The 11,175-nt window shown below is 43.6% G+C and overlaps 1 protein-coding gene across 1 annotated transcript; it reads left to right on the top strand.

Annotated features, from left to right (window-relative positions):
• Window positions 1-1,428: 1,428 nt before the first annotated feature.
• Window positions 1,429-10,850, top strand: cited4a (Cbp/p300-interacting transactivator, with Glu/Asp-rich carboxy-terminal domain, 4a). The gene is made up of 2 exons (XM_061741186.1): window positions 1,429-1,573; window positions 7,574-10,850. The coding sequence occupies exon 2, from the start codon at window positions 7,590-7,592 to the stop codon at window positions 8,283-8,285; it is 696 nt and encodes a 231-aa protein (XP_061597170.1). The 5' UTR covers window positions 1,429-1,573; window positions 7,574-7,589; the 3' UTR covers window positions 8,286-10,850.
• The last annotated feature ends 325 nt before the right edge of the window (window positions 10,851-11,175 follow it).

Raw genomic sequence — 11,175 nt, 5'->3', positions numbered from 1 at the left:
TAGCCTACGCCGTAGCCTACGCCGTAGCCTACGCCGTAGCCTACGCCGTAGTCTATGTCGTAGCCTACGCCGTAGGGTACGCCGTAGCCTACGCCGTAGCCTACGCCGTAGCCTACGCCGTAGTCTATGTCGTAGCCTACGCCGTAGGGTACGCCGTAGCCTACGCCGTAGCCTACGCCGTAGTCTATGTCGTAGCCTACGCCGTAGGGTACGCCGTAGCCTACGCCGTAGCCTACGCCGTAGCCTACGCCGTAGTCTATGTCGTAGCCTACGCCGTAGGGTACGCCGTAGCCTACGCCGTAGCCTACGCCGTAGTCTATGTCGTAGCCTACGCCGTAGGGTACGCCGTAGCCTACGCCGTAGCCTACGCCGTAGCCTACGCCGTAGTCTATGTCGTAGCCTACGCCGTAGGGTACGCCGTAGGCTACGGCGTAGCTGTGGCTCTAGAGCCTGCAGCGCACCGCCACCCGCTCTCCGCTCTCTGCTCTCCACTCTCGCCGGGATGGAGACACCGGTGGGCAGGATGCATGTTTGGGTGGGCACAGCCCACCCCTGCCCCCCCCCCCTAAAACCAGCCTCGCTTACAGGTGAATGAGACATGGGGTAGTTTTGTTGAAAATGTGCTGTCCAAAATGCCCTGGAAAACTCGACTCCTGCAAATGCGCGTTCCCCAAAGTTTGTGGGGGCGTGGCTTTGGACGGAGCGCTGACGGGAGGGGAAGGAGGGGGCGGGGCTTAGAGGAGGTGCCACTTTCAAATCTTGCTAGCTCTCTAAAATCATGGATAATACCTTTTAAAATAAGTAGAAAAATCTACATGTGGAACAAGATTTTATTGCTTGTAATGAGAAGATAAATCTTATCCCATTGGCAGATTTTTCCTACTTATTTCAAGTGAAAATTTACTTGAAACAGGTGAAAATTGTCAAATAAGTTATTTTTCTAGTGTTATTTTTCTGGTGATGACTAAATGTTGAAATAGCAGTAAAACCACATTCATTGATGAAATGACATAAGGGATGGAAAGGGGGGATGGCAGTTTTACAGGGGGGATGATTTTGACCGTTTTTATTTCAGGGGGGGATGCCATCCCCCCTCATACCCCTTCAACTCGAGTACTGGTTATAACATGGACACATCTTTTTACTCCATACTGCAGCAGGACCCATCCTCCCCGCTGCTCTCCGGCAGGATCCTGCAGGGAGACTGAGGATCACCGCTAATAATAGCGTGATGGTAATGAAGCGTCTCCACGCAGCGCACGTTGAGGACGTGCGGCTCCGTGTCATTCCGTGGATGCGAGGACGTGCTCGCTGACTGTTTCTCTGCACGGTGATTAAGGGGGGAGGACCAATGGCAACAAAGGAGACGGAGAGGACGCTGGCTCCTCCCCTCCCTCTCTCCCTTTCTCTCTGCCTTTGCGCCTGCAAGTATATAATCCCGGAGTTGACCCAGAAAACCAACTCTTGTGACTGGCACGGCTCGGCTCGGGTTCGGACCGGACAGGTCTGCATGTAGCACCAGCTGCAGGAACAGCACACTCTCCTCGGAGCGCATTCCACGTCCACGCAGCGGGTATGTACGCGCTCCTTTACGCGCTGGCTCCCCTTTTGTACCGTGGACTGTCTCCTTTTTCCTTTACACTACAACATCGGACCTGGTTATGGACAAACCTTGTCTTATCTTTGTTTATGTTTTGTATGTGGTTGAGCTTCATGGGATGCAAAATAATAAATAATAATAATAATAATAATAATGCTTCCACAAATCATCCGTCTCTAGTCCATCTGTTCCAAAAGTGCAGTTTACTGTAGGTGGAATTGCTTTGTGCAAGGTGGAACCTGGTTAGAAAGCAGAATATTTCAGTGGTTACTTCGGGAAAGTCTTTTACCAGCATTACATGGTGTGAATATTCAGAAACAGCCGGCGGAAGCGGCAGTTTATTCCAGTGCCGGGGTGTCTGCGCGTCTTTGTTTTTCTGGTGCTTGGTGAGCGTGTTTCCGACCAGGGCATCCCTCTCCACAGCAGCCTCAGCATATCCAGTTACCAGAGGATCTCCACGCGCGGAGATGCTTCACGCAGGATCTGACTGTGAAGCAGGGGCGCCTCCAAACATGTTTCATAGGAGGGGGGACAGATGGGGCCACTTAAATTATTGGGGTGGACACCAAAACTAAAAGCCATCATAACAGCTTTTTATTATACTGTTGTAGTACAGGCTCAGAAATACTTAGAGAAACGCCTACTGATATGCATTTGGCCCAAATGATTTGGGATGACGGTGACGATAGAATCTATGTGACCGGCAAGCGTTATTTAATTTTTTTTAAATTTTTTTATTTATTGAGGCCAGTGGGGTGGCCAGCAAATTTGTAGAGGGGGCCGTGGCCAGCCCTGGCCACCCCATGGTGGCGCCACTGCTGTGAAGACGGAGGGACTGTGTTGTGTTTTGATAGTTGGGTGTTAGAGATGCGTGTGTGTGTGTGTGTGTGTGTGTGTGTGTGTGTTGTGGTCAGGCATTCCTCTGTGTCCTTTTGGCTGCAAGGATACTGCTGCCCTCCTTCGTCCGTGTGAAACCTATTCGTCCTTCTTCACTGATGCCATTTGGGAGATATTTGTGATGATCCCGACATGAGTGGAGAAGCTGAAATCAAGAACAGGATCTGAAACTGTGGGGGAGGAGGGAAGGGAAGTAGCTTCAACGTTTTGAAAATTGGCTGTCTTTTTCCAGATGTTGAAACAAAGCACTGCAGGAGTGTGTTTGTGTGAATTAGGGCTGGGGATCGATTCAAATGTCAAGAATCGATTCTGATTCTTAAGATTCAGACTCGATTATCAAGATTTGATTAGATTCGATTCCGATATTTTATTTGGGTTAGTGTTATTAAAACTGTTTTTTGAGTTGTTGAGCTGTGTAGTTCTGCAACATATTAATACTAGTATTATATTGAGATTCAACAGCAAGTATTGGCAGCTAATGATGCTGTAAGGACCCATCACCTCCCAGAATGCTGATATAACTGCTTTCAGAAACATCGTTGGTCAGAATTATCAAACAGATCCAGGGCAGCAAACAGAGGCCGTATGAAATCGCTTTTATTTTTTCCATTTTTGGTGTTTTACATTTTTGAAAATTTAGTTTTTAGCATTTTATGCAAATGTAACCCCAAGATAGTATATAAAGTAATGAAATATAGACAATTTATGCAATTATAACCGAAAACTTTAATGTTTTCATACTTTTAAAACATATTTAAAGGCAAAAACATGACACCAGTTATTCTTGTGTCCAACAAAATATTCGGCATAAACAAAAAAATACCAAAAGTTGTAATGATGAAAAAGAAATTTAATCGATCTTTAGAATCGGAAAATCATTTTTTTCAACACAAGCCTAGTGTGAATGTAGAAAAAAAAGCTATAAAGATACTATTAAAAACATTTACCTGGGCTATTTATTTCTAAAGGTGTTTTGGCACTAGTGGCCTTTATTGAGACAGTCGGTAGAGAGGAAATGGGTAGAGAGAAGGGGGGGCATTACAGTACAGAAGGACAAGCCGGGACTCGAACCTGCGCTGCCTGCACAAGGACTATAGCCTCTACAGATGGCTCCCACTCAACCCACTGAGCTCTCCAGGGCCCCTGGGCTATTTATTTTTTTTAAGACACTCAAAACAGGGGACATGTAGAGACAAAGCCAGAATGGGGCCTGGAGACTCCACCTGTCATGACCAAGAACTGACCTTTGACTAAATAAGAAAATACTTTTGTCATGGTAGATGCCTCTTATTTCCGTATTTTTGAAAACAGTGACATTTATCAGCTTCCTGAATCATTAGACAAGCCTCTGCCTCCACCCCCTGACTGTCGTACCCAAGAGTTAGTGTCTTTTTTTATAATTCTGTGGCTTTTTAATAAAAAAAAATGAAAATTAGTTAAAACCATTTTATTGCAGAGGGCTATTAGACAAATACAGCCTTAGAACAACAATATATAACACTTCCCACAGTGTCCAATAAAGTGGACAATACTAAGTACCCCCGTGATTCGGTAGCTTGTACAGCCAGCTTTATCAGTAACACGTTGAAGGAGTCATCTCTAAAAGACTTTATTAGCCTTTCACATGGACTACGTTTACATGCATTCAAAATTCGGGTTAAGGTCAATATTCTGGTTACTGAAACATTCGGAATCTGTTTACATGCGTGAGCAAACAGGGTTATCCCTGTATACATGGTAATTGTAATCATTTGGGTTATCTCCATCAAATCAGCGACGCACGGAGAACGTCATGAAGCAATTCCTGTCATTTCCGCTTCTTCTTCCTTGATCCAAATCCAAAACAACAACAATAACAGCAGCACGGCGGATAATCGGACCCGCTGGTACCGTTTTGTTTCTCGGCCCTGTAGTTTGCCTTTTTCAGCGTCTTCCAGCGGTGCTTGATCTGGTCTGGTGTTCGTACAAATCCTGCTTCGCGCAACCTTTCGCTCACCTTTTTGTAAATCTCGCTATCCCGGTACTTTCTACCGTCTACAAATGCCAAAATGTTAATATCTTTCATTACATTTATGAAGTGATTAGTCTCCTCCTGGTCTTGCGTTTCGCCATGTTTATAAGAACTTCCTGGACTCAAAAGAGCAAGATTCCTTGTGAAAAGAACATGTGCAGAAAACAAATTCCTGTTCCTTTTGATGGGGATATCCTGTTAGGAAAAAAAGGGGTTATTGGTGTTTACATGGCCGTGCGCAACCAGGTTATTGCTAATAGTCCGGTTAGAAAAAGGTTATTGACTGCATGTAAACGTAGTCATGGATGTGAAGGGATTTAGGTCCATTCTTCTTTGCATTGCTTCTCATTGGCCACTTTCCCACCATGAGCCAGACCTGGAGGCTGAAACATGGTAACTCCCCAGGCCTCAACTCGCCTGCAGAAAAATCTTTCCCGTTTCCAACGTCGGGGTGAAAGCTCCACTTCGTTGCATTGTAGATGAAACGTTATAGCTCCATTTCTTCAATGAGGTGATATAGATCATCAGGGATGAAAAACTATTTTGAACACACTGAATGTTGTCTGAGCTTGTCTACTGAAACAATCCCAGTTCATCTGAAATCATTTGCGTGACATGATTACACTTACAATGTCCCAAACACATTCCTTCTAGCTTCCTGTCGTGAACACATCAAATCAAATAAGCTGTCTTGTAATGCCACGGAGGAAAGCGTCTCGTTGGTGCAGCTGCAGCTGTCAGGATCAATGCTTCATTTACCGAAGGATTAGCCAATAACTGAACGTAATATTAGTCAACAGTGAATGTGAGTCTTGCACTGCCAGGATCAGGCTGAACGAGTCCAAGCGGATTGTTCCATCATAAAAATCCCTTAAAACCAGCATGCATCTGAACATTAAGCTAAAACACTTTTACAATGTCAGGATTTTTATGAGGAAACCCTGTTTTGAAGCTGGGAATCATGAGCCAAATCACAACCCGTTCAGCCGTTCGGTGCAGGGTGTCTGATCTGCAGAGCTCCAGTGAAGTACCTACGATTTGCTGGACAAATCTTGTCCACCATTTAACTGGTTTTAGAGATTCAGTGGACTGAAAACAACGGCCATGGCATTTTCATTTAGACATATCCTCTACTGAGACAGACTCATAGAAGCATGATTTATGCCATTCTGTGTGAGATTGGACAGAAATCAAAGAGCACTGTTTAACATGTACCAGCTAAGGGCAGAATGGAGGAATTAAAGGCTTTTCTGCTAGTTTGCTGTGTCATTAGTGTTATTGTTGGAACGGTTTTATCTAACTTTAAGTAACATGATTAACTACTGCCACCTCTTTGATAATGTCGTTCTTCACTCTTCACTTGAGGAGTCTCCTGTGAAACAAGATAATTAGGATAATCCGGTTTGTTGTTGGTTTGTCTCAAGCCCACACTTCCTGTGACATGTAGGTGGCTCTGTTCCAACCTGTTAGATCGCCATGGTAACTTCCGCTTCATTATTCAAATGCTCTTGAGTATGTGTATTAAGAGTTTGAGATTAAATGATGATCTGTAAGATCCTTAAGTGTTTCTTTTCGTGATAAGTCAGTTTGGGCGCGTGCCTGTGTTCTTGTAAATGTAAACTGCCCTGTAACAGCATTGTTTAAGTTAGTTAAGTGCATGTTTTTTTAAATTGTGATATCCCAGAGGAGTATGATGTAATTTGGGGTGTCACAAATCAACCGTGATGCTGGATATGATGGAATTTGTAATTTAGGATCTTCCAAAGATGTAGGCGAATTATTTTTGTTTTGTGTAAAAAAATTTAAAACAAAAAACTGTCTCCCTTTGGGGACAGGTCAGGCAGGCAGACTGGTCCAGTACCTAAACCCTCCTCTTTCTCAGCCATTTAATGTTTATTTTTTATAGTTATATATTGTAGAAAAAAAGGCATGGATGTTCTTGTCAAACATGTGGTCTTGAAGATGGCACATGTTCCTCAAAAATGTCATCATGAGATGCCACCTTCAAATCGCATCTCAAAACACACCTCTTCCGAACAGCTTTTAATGTGTGATTTGTTTCTTATCTTATCTTTTATCCCTCATCTTTTTTATTATATCCCAAATGTGTTCAAGCTGAGACAGCATCTAAATGTCAGCTGGATCAGGTACTGGACATATCTAGATGGTGGACTAAAAACTGTGTCGAGTTGGACATTCTCATACAAGACTGGTATCATAACTTTTTAGCTAAAGATGATAATCATTTGCAAATCCTTAGACGCCATTTACAGAGCTTTCAACATGGATGCCAAATTCATGCACAGACTGAAAATCAAAAGTGAGAACACATGGTGCATTTACATGGGAAGTTTTATTCCTCTTTAATTCAGAATTAAAATTAAATCCGATTTAAAATGAGTAAAAATTACCATGTAAACACCTAATTCCGAATGAAAATAGCCATTCCAAATTACACTTAATTCCGAAGTAAGTGGCTGGTTTATTCCGATTTTAAATCTGAATAGAATAATTCCACGATCATGTATACACTCATTCTGCTTTAAATTAATTCCGGTCTTTCTGCGCTGCTCGTTCCCTTGCCCGCCTGTCACGATGACGCTTATATTCCACGCTGGGCTTGTTTTCCAAACAAAGTTTCAAGATGGCAGCACGCAGTAAACGGTGGTCAAGAGCAGAGATGATTTATTTAATAAATAGCTTGGAGGACCTGGAAATAATTAAAAGAACAGATGGCAGGAAACATAAAAATTGTGAGCTTTTCAAAGTTGTAGTGGCTAAGTTTGTTTTTCTTCCGGTAGACGTAACTTCCGGTCCGCCCCCCTATCCAATCAGAACCTTCCCAACCCCCAGACCTTAAGCGGAATTTGATAAAGCCGATCAAATGTGTTTTCCATGTCAACCTCAATTCGGAATTAGTATTTCCATGTAAACTTGAAGGAAAATAGTTTAATTCGGAAATATTTAAATCGGAATAATTAATTCCGAATTAAAAAACAGCATGTAACTGTGGCCAATGTGGAATATTTGTGATTTCATGTAGATCATATGTTGTTTGTTTTTAGGGGAGACTAAGGAGCCATGGCTGAACACATGATGATGCCCATGACCCACGGCTTCAGGATGGGCATGAACGGACCCCCGCAACACAACGCCCAGCCCGGCCTGCGCTGTGTGTCCAACGGCCAGATGATGCATTACGGCAGGACCCCACAGAATAACATGGAAGCCACCATGAGACATAGACCAAACATGGTGGGACCAGGGGGGATGGGCGGCCCTGTGAACGGAGCTCCCATGAACAACCATCACCACCAGATGATGTCTGGGAACATGATGTACAATGGGCAGGGCCCACAGCAGCCGCACCACCACATGCACGCCCAGCAGCAGCAGCAGCAGCAGGGCGGGCACCAGCAGCAGTACCATCACGGGAACCTCACCTCCCAGCAGCTCATGGCCAGCATGCACCTGCAGAAACTCAACACTCAGTATCATGGACACTCGCTAAGCTCGCCCAACGGGCACCACTTACCCAACGGGGCTCAGTACCGAATGGGCCCGGCCCAGCTTTCAAACATGCAACACATTGGTGGGCCTTTCGGGCAGAATGGAATGGACATGGATCTGATCGACGAGGAGGTTCTGACTTCACTGGTGTTGGAGTTTGGTTTGGATCGCATTCAGGAGCTGCCCGAGCTCTTCCTGGGACAGAATGAGTTCGACTTCATCCCGGACTTTGTGTGCAAACAGCAGCCAAGCACGGTCAGCTGTTGAGCAGTTTAACAAGCAAACCTGATTTGGTTTGCTTGGACTGGGCCCCCCAAAGAATGACTGAGCGGTCACAGTAGCACAGCAAAAGGAGACAATCTTTCCTCTCTGTTTTGGTGTTTCTGTGTAGATGAACGTGTCCAGTATGCCTTCACACTGACCTGCCTGCAACGGATGACGAACTGTATTTAGCAAAAATGCAGAAAAAGCAGCAGGTTTCTTCTTTTTGAGCCGGTGCCAGTGAGATCTGCCACCTTTGGCCAAATTGAGACATCCTGATGTAGCAGGCTCTGCCTGCACCAATCTGGCCCCCAGCACACGTGCCTACAGTGCCAAGGCTTTTGGATAACAGTAAATTCAGCAGACACAATAGGGGAAGGTGACCCGAAAAGACTGTCCATCTGGCTCCGCTAGATTCTGTGGCTTCTGTAAATGTATTTTATCTCTAATGACACCTTTAACTGGTAGCAAACATTGTTGGATATTTAGGACAAGGGTAACTAGAGTGGAGAATTGGTTTCTTTTTTTTGTTTGTCTGTGAATTGAAGACTGGCTCTTCAAAATGATTGCTTACCAAAATGGCATTTTCTTGAAGAGCTAATGAGGATGTTGAGGTTATGCAGCATATCTGGGTTGACTTGGTGGAGTTTATTTTGACTTATTTGGGTGAAATGTGCAACATCAATCAGTACGTTTTTATTTTACCTGATTCTGATAAAATATTTCTTATCTTACACACGATCCATCTTTGGTAAACAAGCATGCATGTGCCACAGGTAAGACTTAAGGCATCTTGTGTTACAAGTTGATGGAGGCTCAATAATATAGGCATATGAGAAACAGGGGAAAATAACCAAACAAAATACTTAAGAATATCCAAACAAAAAGGCAGGATTGTTTTATATTGTTTTTCTTACATCTGTGCATCGATGCATTAATAAATCCCATCAAATGACATGCTCCTCCATAAAGCCATGATGGTGGTGTGCTGGAAGTGGATTCTGTGCAGTTGGAGATATTTTGGTCTGGACACAGCTTTCGCCAGCAGTATTTACAGTAGTTTACTCACTGTTGAAGCTGCCACTACGTGTGGAATTGATTTAATTAAGCTGGAACATCAAAAATGGAGCAAAGTTGTTGTTGTTTTTGCCACAGATTAACCTAGTCTGCTGCTTTTCTAGTGATTCCATTTCAATGACATGTCCTCACACACTTGTCTTAACTGAGGCTTGCACATTTCCCAATGACTCGGTCATTCTGAAATGGACATGTCCGTGGTGCTTCTTTTTTCACCACATCTTTTTTTAAGCACTGTTGGGTAATTAGGTTTATGCCAGAGTTGTTGTTTTACTCCTGTAGGCCAGCTGTGCAGCAAACCTCTACTGCATTCATAATCAGGGTCGTTTCTAGCATTTGTGAGGGGCCTGATGCAAGACTGTCTCATCGGAGCCCTATTTTGGAAAACTGGGGGAGGTCAGACCCTTTAAGATAATGGTGTAGCATTCATCTGTTACACTTTAAGCTAAGAAAAATGCTAGACTTGTGAATATGATGTCCAAGTTCATTCATTTAAACAAAGATTGGGGTTTAAAACACACGTACAAACACACACACACACACACACACACACACACACACACACACACACACGCGCACACACGCGCGCGCACACACACACACACACACCCAAATGACTTTACAAACTTAAACTTTTGCAAAAAAACTCTTCTGGATCACATCATAAACTGCATATCTGAGCCATTAAATGAGCAGTCAAAAATGCTGACTTGGGTAGCGAGAGCGAACACAGATCATTCTGACAGACCTTGAAGCTTGAGGAGGAACCTCGTAAAGCAAGAAATGGCTCTGATCATGATGGTATTTGTGTCGGAGGGGTCGGTGCAGCGTCATCACAACTGGGCTGCTGTCCAAGTGTCTCCTAGATCAGACATCACCAGGCTCTTGAGTCCAACAACAAGCCATTGAAACGCTGATGTGAAGACTAGCTCGTTTAATCTCTCAGTCTGGCAGAACTGCAGCCAGGCAAAGTCACAGTTAGAGATGGAATGGTTCTGTCCTCCAGACATCACTGCTACAACAGAGCATCCTTTTTGTGTATTCTATCTTTGTACTGTAGACTAGAGGACAAGTTTATCTAAACACAATTAAGGTACCTTTGTCAGATGTAAATCAGTGGCTTATTTTTGATGTGTTGACAAGAGTTTATATCCTTCATTTTTACAGTGTGTAGATACTGTATACCAACGTCTTTGGGTGCAAGGCCTAAAGCTTTAAGACTAAGTACACTGCATGTTTAAGCAAGCATAAGGGATGCCACCACCTTCCCACAAAGCTGCTGAGAATGTACAGAACATCACTGGGTGGGAATTTGTCTTAAGATGGTAGATAAACGTGAGATTGTACTCCTTGTTCCAAATTACACATCATTCGTTTGGGTTACCTCTCTCCAATCCTCCCTTCTTCTTCCCACTTCCCTCAAAGCTTTTGTAATGTTATTGATTCTATTTTAAGAAAATGTATTTATTTTCAAATAAAATATTTATTTAATGAGCTTTTCTTGCATCTTTGTCATTTATATAACCATATTGTCATAGGAACAACTTAACACACGGTGCTTACAGTGTGTAGAGTTTGGCTTTAAGATCAAAGATCTTGCTCATAGGAATCCCCAAAACACCCACCAGCTACGTCTCAGACCCTGCAGGCATCACTGAGCATGTAGTGACTATCTTTACAATTATTGTTTTCTTCTTTTGCTACACTTGTTACTCACTTCATGACTGTAAGGTAATGACGACAGGAGATTGTTTACGCGTTGAGTACGGCAACAGAACGTCAACAGAACGTCAACAGAATGGTAAAACACTGTGTTACT

Source organism: Cololabis saira, chromosome 15 (genome assembly GCF_033807715.1).
Source record: "Cololabis saira isolate AMF1-May2022 chromosome 15, fColSai1.1, whole genome shotgun sequence".
NCBI classification, from domain to species: domain Eukaryota; kingdom Metazoa; phylum Chordata; class Actinopteri; order Beloniformes; family Belonidae; genus Cololabis; species Cololabis saira.
Note: the sequence above shows the minus strand (reverse complement) of the source record. Positions and strands in the feature narration are given on the sequence as shown.

Coding starts and splice junctions, on each gene's coding strand:
- cited4a (XM_061741186.1), top strand. CDS start 7,590: ATGGCTGAACACATGATGATGCCCATGACCCACGGCTTCAGGATGGGC.